This window comes from Pelophylax lessonae, assembly GCF_965119305.1.
Source record: "Pelophylax lessonae genome assembly, contig: HAP1_SCAFFOLD_267, whole genome shotgun sequence".
NCBI lineage: Eukaryota > Metazoa > Chordata > Amphibia > Anura > Ranidae > Pelophylax > Pelophylax lessonae.
This window is the reverse complement of record NW_028120073.1, coordinates 110,945-132,161: the sequence shown is the minus strand read 5'-3', so window position 1 is coordinate 132,161 and position 21,217 is coordinate 110,945. Positions and strand designations below refer to the sequence as shown.

The following is a 21,217-nucleotide window of genomic DNA, read 5'->3' as shown; positions in this document are numbered from 1 at the left end:
ATTCGGGATTGGGTGTTTATGGGGGGTGGATATTCGGGATTGGGTGTTTAGGGGGGGTTCGGGATTGGGTGTTTAGGGGGGGTGGATATTCAGGATTGGGTGTTGAGGAAAGGGGGGGTATACAGGATTGGGGGGGTTATTCGGAATTGGGGGTCTTCCCGGGTTTATTGCTCAGACAGATCTATAACACTACACTGAACTTCTCCATTTTCTGCCTTCCAGTGGCTCCGACCCCCCAACCTAAAGGAGACCTCCAGGACAGTGAGCTGTTCGATGCCGAGGGATCCCAGCCTGTGGCTCCCTCCAGGGGCGGTACCCAGGCAGAGCGGATGGGCGGGGACAGACTGACATCGTCTTCAATTGGCGGTACCCAGGCAGAGCGGATGGGCGGGGACAGACGGACATCGTCTTCCAGTGGCGGTGCCCAGGCAGAGGGGATGGGCGGGGACAGATGGACATCGTCTTCCATTGGCGGTACCCAGGCAGAGCGGATGGGCGGGGACAGACAGTCTTCCAGGGGCGGTACCCAGGCAGAGCGGACGGGCACCGACAGACAGGTGTCCTCTTCCAGAGATCTGCGAGTGTCATGTCTGGAAGACGAGGAGGAGACGTCTCCTTGCTGGACCAGCACCCAGATAAGCCGAGGGGGGGCCCTAGATGAGGAGGAGAACCTTCTCACCCCCCTGAAACCAGTCAAGAAGAAAGCTCGGTTTGTTCCCCAGAAGTCTTGCTCCAACTTGGACGTGACCCTGAATGAGGCGCCTGACTCACCCATCCCCTCCCCCCATCACCGGATTTCTGAGGGGGGCAAAGCGGCATACCAAAAAGCCATCCAGAACCTGGGGAGTGCCAAATCCCGACTACTCAGCCAATCCTTGGCTCAGCCAGATCTCCTGGCTGAGGAGGGTTCTACCAAAGCGGCTCTGGTGCCATCGGAGGAATACCTGGGGGACGATTGGCTGGAAGATGACCTGAGGAGTGAAGGTCGCTCCAGAAAAAGGATGCGCAGGTCACCCTCCCCTGTAGAGATGGTGGAGGAATCCAGTGATTGTGAAGAGGAGGATGTGCCTGAGGAACGATGGAGGGACAAGCCGGCTCCTCGTACCGTGCCATTGTCCCGCAAACGCTCCAGGCAGACCAAACTCACCCAGATTGTAGACCGATCCATTGTGGGGCGTACCAAGAGCTGTCCGAAGAATGACGTTCCCGTTCCTCGAGTGACTGACACTGGCCGAGCCCTCAGCACTCCGATGAAGAGCGGACAGTCCCTTCTCTCTGCTGTCCCTCAGGTGCGTTCCTATGATGGGAGGAGCTTGTCTCATACAGACCTCCCCTTACATTGTATGCCTACTGTTCGAGGTGGAGTCTACCTCATACAGGCTCCTCCTTAGGTTGTAATACTACAGTTAGGGGAGGAGCTTGCCTCACACAGGCCCCTCCTTACATTGTAATACTACAGTGAGGGGAGGAGCCTGCCCCTTCAGGCCCTTCCTTACATAGTATTCCTACAATGACGGGAGGAGCCTTCCTCGTATAGGCCCCTCCTTACATTGGATTGCTACAGTGAGGGGAGGAGCCTGCCTCATACAGGCCCCTCCTTACATTGTAATACAGTGAGGGGGAGGAGCCTTCCTCATACAGGCTCCTCCTTACATTGTAATACAGTGAGGGGAGGAGTCTGCCTCATACAGGCCCCTCCTTACATTGTAATACAGTGAGGGGAGGAGCCTGCCTCATACAGACCCCTCCTTACATTGTATTTGTACAGTGAGGGGGAGGAGCCTTCCTCATACAGGCTCCTCCTTACATTGTAATACAGTGAGGGGAGGAGTCTGTCTCATACAGGCCCCTCCTTACATTGTATTTGTACAGTGAGGGGGAGGAGCCTTCCTCATACAGGCCCCTCCTTACATTGTAATACAGTGAGGGGAGGAGTCTGCCTCATACAGGCCACTCCTTACATTGTATTCCTTCAGTGAGGGGGTAGGAGCCTTCCTCATACAGACTCCACCTTACATTGTATTTTTACTATGGCGGAGGTGACTTCCTTAAACAGGCCCCTCCTTGCACTATAATGGGGAGGAGACTTCTTTATCCAGGCCCCTCCTTCCATAAGGGGGAGGGGCCAGGTTTTGCCCATCTGGGAACACCATGGACTCCATCTCTATTGTGACCTCCTGAAGCTCAGTCAGGGCTATTGGGTGACCCCGATGTGATGGTGGTTTGGGGTGACCTCATTTTTGGGGTGTCCAGTAGGTCTCTTGTGAACGATTTCCCTCTTTATCTCTTACAGACGCCAGCAGTGACCCCGGCTTTGCCTCCACCAATGAGAGTGCGGGTTATAGTTCAGGATAACGTCTTCCTCATCCCCATCCCTCACAGGTAAGTCTACATGGGTGACATTGTGGGGGAGGGGGCTGCACTGTCCGCTCTCGTGTTTCCCTATGCTGATCAGTAAACGGCCAATCATCTCCCTGCATGGAGAAAGTCGCATTTCCATTGAGGGACACAGGAATTCAGGGACTGTCAGGTTATACTGCCTGTCACATGCAGACAGGAATGTCCGGAGGATTTATCCTAACAGTAGCGCTCTTCAGGAGGCCGGTTCTTTGGGTCAGTTTTGTGTTTAAGAGCTTAGAGACAAAATTAACACTTTTCAAAACAAGGTTTAATTATAAGAAAGGTGAAGATTGGTGCAAATAAAAATATTTACAGAAAAATTGGTTACAAAGAAATAGAGACACAATACAGCAATTTAGAAGAATAGATAAAGAATTAGAAATGAAATACTTGCATTCAAAAGTCCTTGTGTTATCAGAGTTCCAGAAGCTGGACATGTGTGATCGGTCTCCAATGGATAGATGTTCCTTTTCTTGATGTTACATGAGACTGAGAGCTCCATCAGCTCCTGTCTGGCCCGCAGGGGGTGTCACCAGACATACTTGACCAATAACACAGTGGCCCTGGGTGGCCCCGAAAGCTCATTAACTGCTAAGGGACCTCCCGGTTAGACAGATTTCTAACAGAAGTCATATCACGAAATATGTGATGGTTACATTCTTGAAACTGATATTTTATTCTCCGGCATTAAATCTATTATTCACAGACACTAAACACGGGTTATCTCGAATAACCCCTGACCCGTAAGGCATCTGATTGCTAGCTTGTCTTCCCTAGGAACAAATGTGATCATGTTTGATCTTAATTCGATTGGTATTTTAGCTGGCATTCAACTATCTACTTTTTGTCAATGTGTCATGTTCGGGTAAAAAGTTTTTGAATCGGGTATGGATTTGTGAGATGTAGGTGTTACCTTTTAATTAACAACTGGGCTTGTGGAAGTTACAAGGCAAACTCCCTGGCCATCTGCTCAGATTACGACATAGCTTCTGGCCAGGAAGAGACATAGCGGCTAGGATGTCTGTCTGCTGCTAAGCTAAGAGTTGTTTGAAGCCTTGCATACTAATGCAAAAGGGACCCAGGGGGTAATTAACACGAGGGGGTTGGGTGACAGGCTGTGTGAGAGAGATTGCTTTGTAACGGTCATGGCAGAACTCTCTCACACAAATTGGTGGCTTGACAAGATGGTTGCTTGCGACAGCTTTAAACGAAATGGCTGCCGGACAAACTGGGGTCCCAAAGCACGATACCATTACACTGCCACCTACAGGAAGAATCAGATAAACACAAAAACCGCATCAGCCCGGTTCAATCACTCTGAGCTCCTCGTTTTCTTCAGTGGAGGTTATGGCTGCACCTCTCAGTGGAGGTTATGGCTGCACCTCTCAGTGGAGGTTATGGCTGCACCTCTCAGTGGAGGTTATGGCTGCTCCTCTCAGTGGAGGATATGGCTGCTCCTCTCAGTGGAGGATATGGCTGCTCCTCTCAGTGGAGGTTATGGCTGCACCTCTCAGTGGAGGTTATGGCTGCACCTCTCAGTGGAGGATATGGCTGCACCTCTCAGTGGAGGTTATGGCTGCACCTCTCAGTGGAGGTTATGGCTGCACCTCTCAGTGGAGGTTATGGCTGCACCTCTTAGTGGAGGTTATGGCTGCTCCTCTCAGTGGAGGTTATGGCTGCTCCTCTCAGTGGAGGTTATGGCTGCACCTCTCAGTGGAGGTTATGGCTGCACCTCTCAGTGGAGGTTATGGCTGCACCTCTCAGTGGAGGATGTGGCTGCACCTCTCAGTGGAGGTTATGGCTGCACCTCTCAGTGGAGGTTATGGCTGCACCTCTCAGTGGAGGTTATGGCTGCACCTCTCAGTGGAGGTTATGGCTGCTCCTCTCAGTGGAGGATATGGCTGCACCTCTCAGTGGAGGTTATGGCTGCACCTCTCAGTGGAGGTTATGGCTGCACCTCTCAGTGGAGGTTATGGCTGCACCTCTCAGTGGAGGTTATGGCTGCACCTCTCAGTGGAGGTTATGGCTGCTCCTCTCAGTGGAGGTTATGGCTGCTCCTCTCAGTGGAGGATATGGCTGCTCCTCTCAGTGGAGGTTATGGCTGCTCCTCTCAGTGGAGGATATGGCTGCTCCTCTCAGTGGAGGATATGGCTGCTCCTCTCAGTGGAGGATATGGCTGCTCCTCTCAGTGGAGGATATGGCTGCTCCTCTCAGTGGAGGTTATGGCTGCTCCTCTCAGTGGAGGATATGGCTGCTCCTCTCAGTGGAGGATATGGCTGCTCCTCTCAGTGGAGGTTATGGCTGCACCTCTCAGTGGAGGTTATGGCTGCACCTCTCAGTGGAGGTTATGGCTGCACCTCTCAGTGGAGGTTATGGCTGCTCCTCTCAGTGGAGGTTATGGCTGCTCCTCTCAGTGGAGGATATGGCTGCTCCTCTCAGTGGAGGATATGGCTGCTCCTCTCAGTGGAGGATATGGCTGCTCCTCTCAGCGGAGGATATGGCTGCACCTCTCAGTGGAGGATATGGCTGCACCTCTCAGTGGAGGATATGGCTGCACCTCGTAGTGGAGGTTATGGCTGCACCTCTCAGTGGAGGATATGGCTGCACCTCTCAGTGGAGGATATGGCTGCTCCTCTCAGTGGAGGATATGGCTGCTCCTCTCAGTGGAGGATATGGCTGCTCCTCTCAGTGGAGGATATGGCTGCTCCTCTCAGTGGAGGATATGGCTGCTCCTCTCAGTGGAGGATATGGCTGCACCTCTCAGCGGAGGATATGGCTGCACCTCTCAGCGGAGGATATGGCTGCACCTCGTAGTGGAGGTTATGGCTGCACCTCTCAGTGGAGGATATGGCTGCACCTCTCAGTGGAGGTTATGGCTGCACCTCTCAGTGGAGGTTATGGCTGCACCTCTCAGTGGAGGATATGGCTGCACCTCTCAGCGGAGGATATGGCTGCACCTCTCAGCGGAGGATATGGCTGCACCTCTCAGTGGAGGTTATGGCTGCACCTCGTAGTGGAGGTTATGGCTGCACCTCTCAGTGGAGGTTATGGCTGCACCTCTCAGTGGAGGTTATGGCTGCACCTCTCAGTGGAGGATATGGCTGCACCTCTCAGTGGAGGATATGGCTGCACCCCATAGAGGAGGTTATGGCTGCTCCTCTCAGTGGAGGATTGGCCAAACTTTGAAAACGTGGAGCTCTCCTGGAATGTGGCCCTCACGGCACTGGGCTCTGCATTGTGGCCCTTTTCAGACCCGAGGGTACTTTGTTGGCTGCTCTGTCTGATGTTGAGTCTCTAACGTCCCTTCTGTAATTGTTTGCAGACTTAGAGGCCAATTCAGCTGCTAATAATGCGGAATGTCCCGGATTAAACCTCCTGACCAGCTCTGTGTACCTCCCCAGCATCCACCAGCCTTGTTCCCGCTTTAGGACTTTGTTAAAAAGTGGGCTGTCCCCTCTGTGGATCCGGCAGTATCTCAGTCTAACAAAGCATTTACCATTCCTGGTGGGGGACTCGCCTATCTTTTAAGGACCCCACTGACCAGTGATTAGAGAGGCCCTTCCTAGAGGAGCCTTCCATTCCAACCTGTCTTGTTCATGACCTTACTGACTGGTCAATGTCACTAGATTCGGATCAGGTCACTATGGCAGTGGATCCTTTCCAGTGGATCCATAGAGCATTTGGAAGTCAGGTTTGTGTAGCCTTGAACCAGTATGGATGGATTTTACATGGATTCCCTTTTCTACATACACTGGCCTCCCTGGCCTACAACCCTCAGACTCTACCCTAAGCCTTGACCCCCCCCCTCCTCCAATCACTTGAGTCACCCACTGAATGATCAAAGCCGTCTTTCTAAACTCACATCCTTTAATATAATGTTTATTGATTTGCGAAATAAACAATTGGAAATCCAATCTCCAAGGAGGGTCTTAGAAACCCTCCACAGAGTCCGTGTCCTGTGAAATCCTAGGACCATTACATGACGGAGGCCAGATATACAATACAGAGTCCAGGGCCTCCTAAGGAAACACACACTGTCTATCAGGAACCCAGCGGAAACACACATTGTCTATCAGGAACCCAGCGGAAACACACATTGTCTATCAGGAACCCAGCGGAAACACACATTGTCTATCAGGAACCCAGCGGAAACACGCATTGTCTATCAGGAACCCAGCGGAAACACGCATTGTCTATCAGGAACCCAGCGGAAACACACATTGTCTATCAGGAACCCAGCGGAAACACACATTGTGTATCAGGAACCCAGCGGAAACACACACTGTCTATCAGGAACCCAGCGGAAACACACACTGTCTATCAGGAACCCAGCGGAAACACACATTGTCTATCAGGAACCCAGCGGAAACACACATTGTCTATCAGGAACCCAGCGGAAACACACACTGTCTATCAGGAACCCAGCGGAAACACACACTGTCTATCAGGAACCCAGCGGAAACGCACATTGTCTATCAGGAACCCAGCGGAAACACACATTGTCTATCAGGAACCCAGCGGAAACACACACTGTCTATCAGGAACCCAGCGGAAACGCACATTGTCTATCAGGAACCCAGCGGAAACACACATTGTCTATCAGGAACCCAGCGGAAACACACACTGTCTATCAGGAACCCAGCGGAAACACACATTGTCTATGGGGAACCCAGCGGAAACACACACTGTCTATCAGGAACCCAGCGGAAACACACACTGTCTATCAGGAACCCAGCGGAAACACACATTGTCTATCAGGAACCCAGCGGAAACACACACTGTCTATCAGGAACCCAGCGGAAACGCACATTGTCTATCAGGAACCCAGCGGAAACACACACTGTCTATCAGGAACCCAGCGGAAACACACATTGTCTATCAGGAACCCAGCGGAAACACACATTGTCTATGGGGAACCCAGCGGAAACACACGCTGTCTATCAGGAACCCAGCGGAAACACACACTGTCTATCAGGAACCCAGCGGAAACACACATTGTGTATCAGGAACCCAGCGGAAACACACATTGTCTATCAGGAACCCAGCGGAAACACACATTGTCTATGGGGAACCCAGCGGAAACACACACTGTCTATCAGGAACCCAGCGGAAACACACGCTGTCTATCAGGAACCCAGCGGAAACACACATTGTCTATCAGGAACCCAGCGGAAACACACACTGTCTATCAGGAACCCAGCGGAAACACACACTGTCTATCAGGAACCCAGCGGAAACACACGCTGTCTATCAGGAACCCAGCGGAAACACACATTGTCTATCAGGAACCCAGCGGAAACACACACTGTCTATCAGGAACCCAGCGGAAACACACACTGTCTATCAGGAACCCAGCGGAAACACACGCTGTCTATCAGGAACACAGCGGAAACACACATTGTCTATCAGGAACACAGCGGAAACACACATTGTCTATCAGGAACCCAGCGGAAACACACATTGTCTATCAGGAACCCAGCGGAAACACACATTGTCTATCAGGAACCCAGCAGAAACACACACTGTCTATCAGGAACCCAGCGGAAACACACACTGTCTATCAGGAACCCAGCGGAAACACACACTGTCTATCAGGAACCCAGCGGAAACACACATTGTCTATCAGGAACCCAGCGGAAACACACATTGTCTATGGGGAACCCAGCGGAAACACACACTGTCTATCAGGAACCCAGCGGAAACACACGCTGTCTATCAGGAACCCAGCGGAAACACACGCTGTCTATCAGGAACCCAGCGGAAACACACACTGTCTATCAGGAACCCAGCGGAAACACACATTGTGTATCAGGAACCCAGCGGAAACACACATTGTCTATCAGGAACCCAGCGGAAACACACATTGTCTATGGGGAACCCAGCGGAAACACACATTGTCTATGGGGAACCCAGCGGAAACACACGCTGTCTATCAGGAACCCAGCGGAAACACACACTGTCTATCAGGAACCCAGCGGAAACACACATTGTGTATCAGGAACCCAGCGGAAACACACACTGTCTATCAGGAACCCAGCGGAAACACACACTGTCTATCAGGAACCCAGCGGAAACACACACTGTCTATGGGGAACCCAGCGGAAAAGCACACTGTCTATGGGGAACCCAGCGGAAACACACATTGTCTATGGGGAACACAGCGGAAACACACACTGTCTATCAGGAACCCAGCGGAAACACACACTGTCTATCAGGAACCCAGCGGAAACGCACATTGTCTATCAGGAACCCAGCGGAAAAGCACACTGTCTATGGGGAACCCAGCGGAAACACACATTGTCTATGGGGAACACAGCGGAAACACACACTGTCTATCAGGAACCCAGCGGAAACACACACTGTCTATCAGGAACCCAGCGGAAAAGCACACTGTCTATGGGGAACCCAGCGGAAACACACACTGTCTATGGGGAACACAGCGGAAACACACACTGTCTATCAGGAACCCAGCGGAAAAGCACATTGTCTATCGGGAACCCAGCGGAAACACACATTGTCTATGGGGAACCCAGCGGAAACACACATTGTCTATCAGGAACCCAGCGGAAACACACACTGTCTATCAGGAACCCAGCGGAAACACACATTGTCTATCAGGAACCCAGCGGAAAAGCACATTGTCTATCGGGAACACAGCGGAAACACACATTGTCTATGGGGAACCCAGCGGGGTTCTATCTGTAGGAGAGATTTGGTCCAAGGACCGCTATACTTTTTTTTTTCTAGGTTGTTCGGAGATCCTCCAGTAGGATATGTACGCTGGTGAAGCGGTAGAGTTTTGCATCCTTAAAAGTATTGACCTCGGCACTGCGACCTCTAACGAGTAAAAAGCACACTAGGTGCTCCTGCTGGACCGGCACCTAGACCCCGGTACCTGGCAGGTTTGGGTTACACCTTCTATATCCCCTGTGTGCTCTCCCTTTTACAGTGAGTTGCTTTTTTTTTGTTGCCCCTCTGGACCTTTCTCAGGTGTTTTTGCCCTCACAGAGCCGCCCCTTGTACTGAAGTTACTCCAATATGAAGGGCCTCTGTAAGAACAGAACCTTCTCTATTCCATGACTCCCCCTACACTCTGCCTGCGCCCTCCTTTTCTTACACCCCATAGGGAAGTACCCTGGAAGTCGGTCCTGGTCTCCCTGGGATTTCTAGTTCACCTTCCATGGGAATGTCATTCTCTCTGTACTGCCTTAGGTCACACTTGGCGTACGTCTGATGGATGGGGCCAGGACTGCCATCTTTGGTGGCCTTCCATTTCTTACCTTACCAATGACCCCTCCTCCGTCTCTCTATGGCTCAGTGGTAATTTATCTTTATTTAGGTCTTTATCCTTATGGGGATCGAGGCCCCCCTTTCCTACCTGCACCCATTCCTCTGGAGGTCGGGGGTTCCTGGCTTCTTTACAGCATCTGACATCGATCGGTTCTTCTCAAGGGTCACCACCCGATCTTCTCTTCACACTTTTCTATTTTTATAAATTCTTTATTTAAGGGAAGGGACCATGGCAGATATTGAAGAGTACAGAATGACGAATGCTAACAGCCGGGGGTATCCTAGTGATGTAAGCAAATGACTCCATTACATCACAGTGACTCAGGAACAGAAGTCTGAAATGCGTTGAACCATTCTATATTGTGAGTTCACTATCGCCGTTCCCATGACTTTCATAAGTATTTCAAAATGTGGAAACTGTTTCTATCAGGGATTGAGAAAAAGGAATGGGGGGGGGGGGGTAGAGGAGAAAGAACAAGGGGAAAAAAAGGCAGAGGGAGAGGAAGGAAGGGATGGTAGGAAGGGGTAGAGGATCCCCATCCTCACCTAACCACCCACCAGAGACCCGAGCAACAGGAAAAGAATCTGAGGTCTGGAAGTCACCATGGTCAGGTCAGAGTGGAGTCGTCCTTATAGAAGAAGTAAGGGGTCGGGGTCTTCCAATGTTTCTCACTCTGTTGACATCGTAAGATCTTCCACTTACAGTGACATTTGTTTGGCTGGACCTTCCATAGAGCTGGGGGATGGGTGCCTTTGCAGGGGATTTGGTTTATTATGGAGCAAAGATGGAATCCGATTCCTTCCAAGAGGCGCAGCGGCTGGGACTTTCATTGTTTGACCTCTTCACATTTTTAAAACCATTTCTTGACAGTTGGTCCATTGATCCTCCTCCTTCCTGTGGGCCTCTTGCTGCAGTTTTGGCTGCCCTCAGTTTATTGCTTGGGGACATCCCATGATCTAGAAATCCACTCCTGGGTTATGTACAGTATGATGAAGATGATAGGAGTACAATAGAAGATGATAGGAGTACAATAGAAGATGATAGGAGTACAGTATGATGAAGATGATAGGAGTACAATAGAAGATGATAGGAGTACAATAGAAGATGATAGGAGTACAATAGAAGATGATGGGAGTACAGTATGATGAAGATGATGAGAGTACAGTATGATGAAGATGATAGGAGTACAGTATGATGAAGATGATAGGAGTACAGTATGATGAAGATGATAGGAGTACAGTATGATGAAGATGATAGGAGTACAGTATGATGAAGATGATAGGAGTACAGTATGATGAAGATGATAGGAGTACAGTATGATGAAGATGATGGGAGTACAATATGATGAAGATGATGGGAGTACAGTATGATGAAGATGATAGGAGTACAGTATGATGAAGATGATAGGAGTACAGTATGATGAAGATGATAGGAGTACAATATGATGAAGATGATAGGAGTACAATAGAAGATGATAGGAGTACAGTATGATGAAGATGATAGGAGTACAATAGAAGATGATAGGAGTACAGTATGATGAAGATGATAGGAGTACAATAGAAGATGATAGGAGTACAGTATGATGAAGATGATAGGAGTACGGTATGATGAAGATGATAGGAGTACAATAGAAGATGATAGGAGTACAGTATGATGAAGATGATAGGAGTACAGTATGATGAAGATGATGAGAGTACAGTATGATGAAGATGATAGGAGTACAATATGATGAAGATGATGGAAGTACAATATGATGAAGATGATGGGAGTACAGTATGATGAAGATGATGGGAGTACAGTATGATGAAGATGATAGGAGTACAGTATGATGAAGATGATAGGAGTACAATATGATGAAGATGATAGGAGTACAATAGAAGATGATAGGAGTACAGTATGATGAAGATGATAGGAGTACAATAGAAGATGATAGGAGTACAGTATGATGAAGATGATAGGAGTACGGTATGATGAAGATGATGGGAGTACAGTATGATGAAGATGATGGGAGTACAGTATGATGAAGATGATAGGAGTACGGTATGATGAAGATGATAGGAGTACAATAGAAGATGATAGGAGTACAGTATGATGAAGATGATAGGAGTACGGTATGATGAAGATGATAGGAGTACAATAGAAGATGATAGGAGTACAATATGATGAAGATGATAGGAGTACAATAGAAGATGATAGGAGTACAGTATGATGAAGATGATAGGAGCACAGTATGATGAAGATGATAGGAGTACAGTATGATGAAGATGATAGGAGTACAATAGAAGATGATGGGAGTACAGTATGATGAAGATGATGGGAGTACAATAGAAGATGATAGGAGTACAATAGAAGATGATGGGAGTACAGTATGATGAAGATGATAGGAGTACAATAGAAGATGATAGGAGTACAGTATGATGAAGATGATAGGAGTACAATAGAAGATGATGGGAGTACAGTATGATGAAGATGATAGGAGTACAGTATGATGAAGATGATGAGAGTACAGTATGATGAAGATGATAGGAGTACAATATGATGAAGATGATGGAAGTACAATATGATGAAGATGATGGGAGTACAGTATGATGAAGATGATGGGAGTACAGTATGATGAAGATGATAGGAGTACAGTATGATAAGGATGATGGGAGTACAATAGAAGATGATAGGAATACAATAGAAGATGATGGGAGTACAGTATGATGAAGATGATAGGAGTACAGTATGATGAAGATGATAGGAGTACAGTATGATGAAGATGATAGGAGTACAATAGAAGATGATGGGAGTACAGTATGATGAAGATGATGGGAGTACAGTATGATGAAGATGATAGGAGTACAATAGAAGATGATAGGAGTACAATAGAAGATGATGGGAGTACAGTATGATGAAGATGATGAGAGTACAGTATGATGAAGATGATAGGAGTACAGTATGATGAAGATGATAGGAGTACAGTATGATGAAGATGATAGGAGTACAGTATGATGAAGATGATAGGAGTACAGTATGATGAAGATGATAGGAGTACAATATGATGAAGATGATGGGAGTACAGTATGATGAAGATGATAGGAGTACAGTATGATGAAGATGATAGGAGTACAGTATGATGAAGATGATAGGAGTACAGTATGATGAAGATGATAGGAGTACAGTATGATGAAGATGATAGGAGTACAGTATGATGAAGACGATAGGAGTACAGTATGATGAAGATGATGAGAGTACAGTATGATGAAGATGATAGGAGTACAATATGATGAAGATGATGGAAGTACAATATGATGAAGATGATAGGAGTACAGTATGATGAAGATGATAGGAGTACGGTATGATGAAGATGATAGGAGTACAGTATGATGAAGACGATAGGAGTACAGTATGATGAAGATGATAGGAGTACAGTATGATGAAGATGATAGGAGTACAGTATGATGAAGATGATGGGAGTACAATAGAAGATGATGGGAGTACAGTATGATGAAGATGATAGGAGTACAGTATGATGAAGATGATAGGAGTACAATAGAAGATGATAGGAGTACAGTATGATGAAGATGATAGGAGTACAGTATGATGAAGATGATAGGAGTACAGTATGATGAAGACGATAGGAGTACAGTATGATGAAGATGATAGGAGTACGGTATGATGAAGATGATAGGAGTACAGTATGATGAAGATGATAGGAGTACAGTATGATGAAGATGATAGGAGTACAGTATGATGAAGATGATAGGAGTACAATAGAAGATGATAGGAGTACAGTATGATGAAGATGATGGGAGTACAGTATGATGAAGATGATAGGAGTACAGTATGATGAAGATGATAGGAGTACAATAGAAGATGATAGGAGTACAGTATGATGAAGATGATAGGAGTACAATATGATGAAGATGATGGAAGTACAATATGATGAAGATGATGGGAGTACAGTATGATGAAGATGATGGGAGTACAGTATGATGAAGATGATAGGAGTACAGTATGATAAGGATGATGGGAGTACAATAGAAGATGATAGGAATACAATAGAAGATGATGGGAGTACAGTATGATGAAGATGATAGGAGTACAGTATGATGAAGATGATAGGAGTACAGTATGATGAAGATGATAGGAGTACAGTATGATGAAGATGATAGGAGTACAATAGAAGATGATGGGAGTACAGTATGATGAAGACGATAGGAGTACAGTATGATGAAGACGATAGGAGTACAGTATGATGAAGATGATGGGAGTACAGTATGATGAAGATGATAGGAGTACAGTATGATGAAGATGATAGGAGTACAATAGAAGATGATGGGAGTACAGTATGATGAAGACGATAGGAGTACAGTATGATGAAGACGATAGGAGTACAGTATGATGAAGATGATAGGAGTACAGTATGATGAAGATGATGGGAGTACAGTATGATGAAGATGATGGGAGTACAGTATGATGAAGATGATAGGAGTACAATAGAAGATGATAGGAGTACAATAGAAGATGATGGGAGTACAGTATGATGAAGATGATGAGAGTACAGTATGATGAAGATAGGAGTACAATAGAAGATGATGGGAGTACAGTATGATGAAGATGATGGGAGTACAGTATGATGAAGATGATAGGAGTACAGTATGATGAAGATGATAGGAGTACAGTATGATGAAGATAGGAGTACAGTATGATGAAGATGATAGGAGTACAGTATGATGAAGATAGGAGTACAATAGAAGATGATGGGAGTACAGTATGATGAAGATGATGGGAGTACAGTATGATGAAGATGATAGGAGTACAGTATGATGAAGATGATAGGAGTACAGTATGATGAAGATAGGAGTACAGTATGATGAAGATGATAGGAGTACAATATGATGAAGATGATGGGAGTACAGTATGATGAAGATGATAGGAGTACAGTATGATGAAGATGATAGGAGTACAGTATGATGAAGATGATAGGAGTACAGTATGATGAAGATGATAGGAGTACAATATGATGAAGATGATAGGAGTACAGTATGATGAAGATGATAGGAGTACAGTATGATGAAGACGATAGGAGTACAGTATGATGAAGATGATAGGAGTACAGTATGATGAAGATGATAGGAGTACGGTATGATGAAGATGATAGGAGTACAGTATGATGAAGATGATAGGAGTACAGTATGATGAAGATGATGGGAGTACAATAGAAGATGATGGGAGTACAGTATGATGAAGATGATAGGAGTACAGTATGATGAAGATGATAGGAGCACAGTATGATGAAGATGATAGGAGTACAGTATGATGAAGATGATAGGAGTACAATAGAAGATGATGGGAGTACAGTATGATGAAGATGATAGGAGTACGGTATGATGAAGATGATAGGAGTACAGTATGATGAAGATGATAGGAGTACAGTATGATGAAGATGATAGGAGTACAATAGAAGATGATAGGAGTACAGTATGATGAAGATGATGGGAGTACAGTATGATGAAGATGATAGGAGTACAGTATGATGAAGATGATAGGAGTACAGTATGATGAAGATGATAGGAGTACAGTATGATGAAGACGATAGGAGTACAGTATGATGAAGATGATAGGAGTACAGTATGATGAAGATGATGGGAGTACAGTATGATGAAGATGATAGGAGTACAGTATGATGAAGATGATAGGAGTACAATAGAAGATGATAGGAGTACAGTATGATGAAGATGATAGGAGTACAATATGATGAAGATGATAGGAGTACAATATGATGAAGATGATAGGAGTACGGTATGATGAAGATGATAGGAGTACAGTATGATGAAGATGATAGGAGTACGGTATGATGAAGATGATAGGAGTACAGTATGATGAAGATGATAGGAGTACAGTATGATGAAGATGATAGGAGTACAGTATGATGAAGATGATAGGAGTACAATAGAAGATGATAGGAGTACAGTATGATGAAGATGATAGGAGTACAGTATGATGAAGATGATGGGAGTACAATATGATGAAGATGATAGGAGTACAGTATGATGAAGATGATGGGAGTACGGTATGATGAAGATGATAGGAGTACAGTATGATGAAGATGATGGGAGTACAGTATGATGAAGATGATAGGAGTACAGTATGATGAAGATGATAGGAGTACAGTATGATGAAGACGATAGGAGTACAGTATGATGAAGATGATAGGAGTACAGTATGATGAAGATGATGGGAGTACAGTATGATGAAGATGATAGGAGTACAGTATGATGAAGATGATAGGAGTACAGTATGATGAAGATGATAGGAGTACAGTATGATGAAGATGATAGGAGTACAGTATGATGAAGACGATAGGAGTACAGTATGATGAAGACGATAGGAGTACAGTATGATGAAGATGATAGGAGTACAGTATGATGAAGATGATGGGAGTACAGTATGATGAAGATGATAGGAGTACAGTATGATGAAGATGATAGGAGTACAATAGAAGATGATAGGAGTACAGTATGATGAAGATGATAGGAGTACAGTATGATGAAGATGATGGGAGTACAATATGATGAAGATGATAGGAGTACAGTATGATGAAGATGATAGGAGTACGGTATGATGAAGATGATAGGAGTACAGTATGATGAAGATGATAGGAGTACAGTATGATGAAGATGATAGGAGTACAGTATGATGAAGATGATAGGAGTACAATAGAAGATGATAGGAGTACAGTATGATGAAGATGATAGGAGTACAGTATGATGAAGATGATAGGAGTACAGTATGATGAAGATGATAGGAGTACAGTATGATGAAGATGATAGGAGTACAATATGATGAAGATGATAGGAGTACAGTATGATGAAGATGATAGGAGTACAGTATGATGAAGACGATAGGAGTACAGTATGATGAAGATGATAGGAGTACAGTATGATGAAGATGATAGGAGTACAATAGAAGATGATAGGAGTACAGTATGATGAAGATGATGGGAGTACAGTATGATGAAGATGATAGGAGTACAGTATGATGAAGATGATAGGAGTACAATAGAAGATGATAGGAGTACAGTATGATGAAGATGATAGGAGTACAGTATGATGAAGATGATGGGAGTACAATATGATGAAGATGATAGGAGTACAGTATGATGAAGATGATAGGAGTACGGTATGATGAAGATGATAGGAGTACAGTATGATGAAGATGATAGGAGTACAGTATGATGAAGATGATAGGAGTACAGTATGATGAAGATGATAGGAGTACAATAGAAGATGATAGGAGTACAGTATGATGAAGATGATAGGAGTACAGTATGATGAAGATGATAGGAGTACAGTATGATGAAGATGATAGGAGTACAGTATGATGAAGATGATAGGAGTACAGTATGATGAAGATGATGGGAGTACAATATGATGAAGATGATGGGAGTACAGTATGATGAAGACGATAGGAGTACAGTATAAGTTCCGGGTGCGTCCCCTCTCTGCTCCTGACTGCTTGGAGACCCCCCATGGTCTATGACTCCCCTGTCCTGTAGAATGAAGATGGTACGAATCAGGGCTGTGGAGTCGGAGTCGAGGAATCGGAGTCGGGGGAAATTTTGGGTACCTGGAGTCGGCAAACAATGCACCGACTCCGACTCCTACTAAATTTAGATTGGAATTTTAAAAAAAAGCAAGTTTAAATGTCCCAATTCACAAAAAGTTCTAATGAAGGACTTAGTATAAGGAAACTTATAATTGCGGAGGCCAAATGTAAAGGAAGAACTACAGAAAGTTGTGAAAGGACGTTTTGTCTTCCTTACAATGGATGCCGGCACAATGTCAGAGTCCATTATTTTGCTATTAATGTTCGATTTTTGGATGAAAATAAAACAAAAACAAGGACCCTCAGATTTAAGGACACTCGGGCACTGATATCACACCAGTGATTACCTTCAGAAGTCAGTGGAGGGGTTCTAGAAGATTCTATGTGCGGTGACAGAGAACGCTTCTAACATGTGGGGCACAATTGGGAAGATGAACGCAGATGAAGAAGATAACAAACAGATATTAGAGTTAGAGGAAGTTTTTAACAACCCCCTATTTCCCCCTGGACTAAATATCAAAGCCTTCCATTGGTGGCTTAACAAGGGCCTATTTGGCATTGGACAATTCTTTAACTCCATGGGGCCCCTTTCTTTCCCACACTGAGTCAATTTCCTCAAAATGCCCCTCACTGAGAGATATCGCCACCCCCAGAGATCACATTTCCCCCACTCCATATGGGACCATAAACCCGACCCTCCACAAATCACTCTTTATGAACTCTGGAGCTCGGAAGCCAGGGACCCCAGGGGAGGGATTTCCCTCATCTACTCAATACTATCCAACAGCGATGTCCTGCATATGGGCTAGCCTGGGAGAGGGACCTGGAAATGGAGAGGGACCTGGAAATGGACTGGGACCTGGAAATGGAGAGGGACCTGGAAATGGAGTGGGACCTGGAAATGGAGTAGGACCTGGAAATGGAGTGGGACCTGGAAATGGAGTAGGACTTGGAAATGGAGTGGGACCTGGAAATGGAGTGGGACCTGGAAATGGAGTGGGACCTGGAAATGGAGTAGGACTTGGAAATGGAGTGGGACCTGGAAATGGAGTGGGACCTGGAAATGGAGTGGGACCTGGAAATGGAGTGGGACCTGGAAATGGAGTGGGACCTGGAAATGGAGAGGGACCTGGAAATGGAGTGGGACCTGGAAATGGAGTGGGACCTGGAAATGGAGAGGGACCTGGAAATGGAGTGGGACCTGGAAATGGAGTGGGACCTGGAAATGGAGTGGGACCTGGAAATGGAGTGGGACCTGGAAATGGAGTGGGACCTGGAAATGGAGTGGGACCTGGAAATGGAGAGGGACTTGGAAATGGAGTGGGACCTGGAAATGGAGTGGGACCTGGAAATGGAGTGGGACCTGGAAATGGAGTAGGACTTGGACAACTGGGGTTTTCTCCTTCAACGCTCCTTTACAGGTATACTGAATGTTTCTCTCATTGAAGCTAATGTTAAATTGCTCACCAGATGGTACCTGGTCCCTACCAGCATTGCGGCCATGTTTCCAAACGCCTCTCCACAGTGCGGTTCATCTGGTGACCACTTGCACACTTGGTGGGCCTGCCCCAAGATTAGGCTATTCTGGAATAAATGATTCCAGATCATTTGTAAAGTACTGGGATCACCCCATCACTCAGTCCCCACAAATTGCACTTCTCAACGTCAAGGTCCCTAAACTCTCTAAACCTGCTCAGAAACTCCTCCATTTTCTGCTCCTGGGAGCCAAACTCACCATAGCATGGAAAACACCCAGAGTGTCCATCGGGGAAACCAAACTTAAGATCTCCTGGATCATATCGCAGGAAAAACTCTCTGCTATGATCAATAATAATAATGTGGTTAAATTTGAGACCATCTGGGAAGCCTGGGCTAAATATGTACAGATTTCCATTTCATCTGGCCGCCAGAGCCTCTTTCTTTTTCCTCTTTTCTCTCCTTATTTCACCTAACCTCCTGAGCCTCCTAGGCTCTTATTCCCTTCTACCCCTTCCAGTTTATCCTACCTACCCCCCCCCCACCCTTCTTTGCAGCCCTACCACTGTTGGGGGCTTTCTCTGGAAGGGGAATGTGCTGGACCCTTATGTCTCGCCACCCATTGGGGGCATTGTGTCCCCTCATACTTCCCCTCCTGAGATACCTCCGCTTTACCTCATTGTATATTGAAAAATGAAATCTTGTTGGTTGAAGAAGCCATCCTTGTTTATCCAGAGATCGTTAGTGATGTGGCCAGAATAGTTACTGCAATGCCACCACCCAATCAGTGTCCAAAGATTAATACAGAGGAGTCGGAACATTTATCTACCGACTCCACAGCCCTGCTAGGAATACAGTACAGGGCACCGGTCTCTGATCTCCTTACTGACTGCTTGGAGACCCCCCATGGTCTATGACTCCCCTTCCTGTAGAATGAAGAGGATAGGAGTACAGTATAAGTTCTGGGTGCGTCCCCTTCCTGTAGAATGAAGATGGTAGGAATACAGTATAAGTTCTGGGTGCGTCCCCTTCCTGTAGAATGAAGATGGTAGGAATACAGTATAAGTTCTGGGTGCGTCCCCTTCCTGTAGAATGAAGATGATAGGAATACAGTACAGGGCACAGGTCTCTCCTTTCTGATCTCCTTACTGACTGCTAAAATAACTGAAGCCTCACAAAATGGTCGGGGTTTTAGGGCGGCACACATGGGTGGGCAGTCCCAGCAAAGCTTTTGCCAGTGTCCAATCACCTGAGGGCAGCGGCGTATAACCCGGGGTCTATGAATATCTAGCCGGTGTCTTGTACTGAATTACCAGGTCAGAATTCCTCTGGTCATCACACATGGGCGGGGTGTATGTCTGCACAGTATTCTCCTCTCAGTTGTTGTCCTCTTCCTCCAGTGACTGTCAGACCCGGGAGATCTCCTGGTTGGCTGAACAGGCCTCTCAGCGCTATTACCAGAGCAGCGGCCTGCGGCCAAGACTCACCCTGAAGAAAGAAGGAGCTTTGCTGGACCCTCAGGACCTCATTCTCTACGTCCTTCAGAGCAACGAGGAGGTAAATCTCTTCACCTTCCTTCTGCCAGGTGGGCAATAGATAGAAGAAGTCCTCATAGATGGTTTGTATTTCAGGTTCTGGCCGAGGTCACTTCCTGGGATCTTCCACCACTGACCGATCGATACAAGAAGGCATGCCAGAGTCTTGGTGTCAGTAAGTGTTCATCGTTATAGACCGTTCCTCCAGGATGTTCTGGGGTCCATTATGTTCCTCCAGGATGTTCTGGGGTCCATTATGTTCCTCCAGGAGGTTCTGGGGTCCATTATGTTCCTCCAGGATGTTCTGGGGTCCATTATGTTCCTCCAGGAGGTTCTGGGGTCCATTATGTTCCTCCAGGATGTTCTGGGGTCCATTATGTTCCTCCAGGAGGTTCTGGGGTCCATTATGTTCCTCCAGGATGTTCTGGGGTCCATTATGTTCCTCCAGGATGTTCTGGGGTCCATTATGTTCCTCCAGGAGGTTCTGGGGTCCATTATGTTCCTCCAGGATGTTCTGGGGTCCATTATGTTCCTCCAGGAGGTTCTGGGGTCCATTATGTTCCTCCAGGATGTTCTGGGGTCCATTATGTTCCACCTGGATGTTCTGGGGTCCATTATGTTCCTCCAGGAGGTTCTGGGGTCCATTATGTTCCTCCAGGAGGTTCTGGGGTCCATTATGTTCCTCCAGGAGGTTCTGGGGTCCATTATGTTCCTCCAGGATGTTCTGGGGTCCATTATGTTCCACCTGGATGTTCTGGGGTCCATTATGATCCACCAGGATGTTCTGGGGTCCATTATGTTCCTCCAGGATGTTCTGGGGTCCATTATGTTCCTCCAGGATGTTCTGGGGTCCATTATGTTCCTCCAGGATGTTCTGGGGTCCATTATGTTCCACCAGGAGGTTCTGGGGTCCATTATGTTC

General features: G+C 46.3%; 1 protein-coding gene across 1 annotated transcript in view; it reads left to right on the top strand.

Annotated features, from left to right (window-relative positions):
• Window positions 1-21,217, top strand: part of TONSL (tonsoku like, DNA repair protein) — a 130,481-nt gene that overhangs the window by 86,327 nt on the left and 22,937 nt on the right. Inside the window, exons 17-20 of the mRNA XM_082276065.1 lie at window positions 223-1,289; window positions 2,294-2,382; window positions 20,161-20,317; window positions 20,392-20,470. Of these exons, the coding sequence (XP_082132191.1) occupies window positions 223-1,289; window positions 2,294-2,382; window positions 20,161-20,317; window positions 20,392-20,470 (1,392 nt within the window). The remainder of the gene's footprint in view (window positions 1-222; window positions 1,290-2,293; window positions 2,383-20,160; window positions 20,318-20,391; window positions 20,471-21,217) is intronic.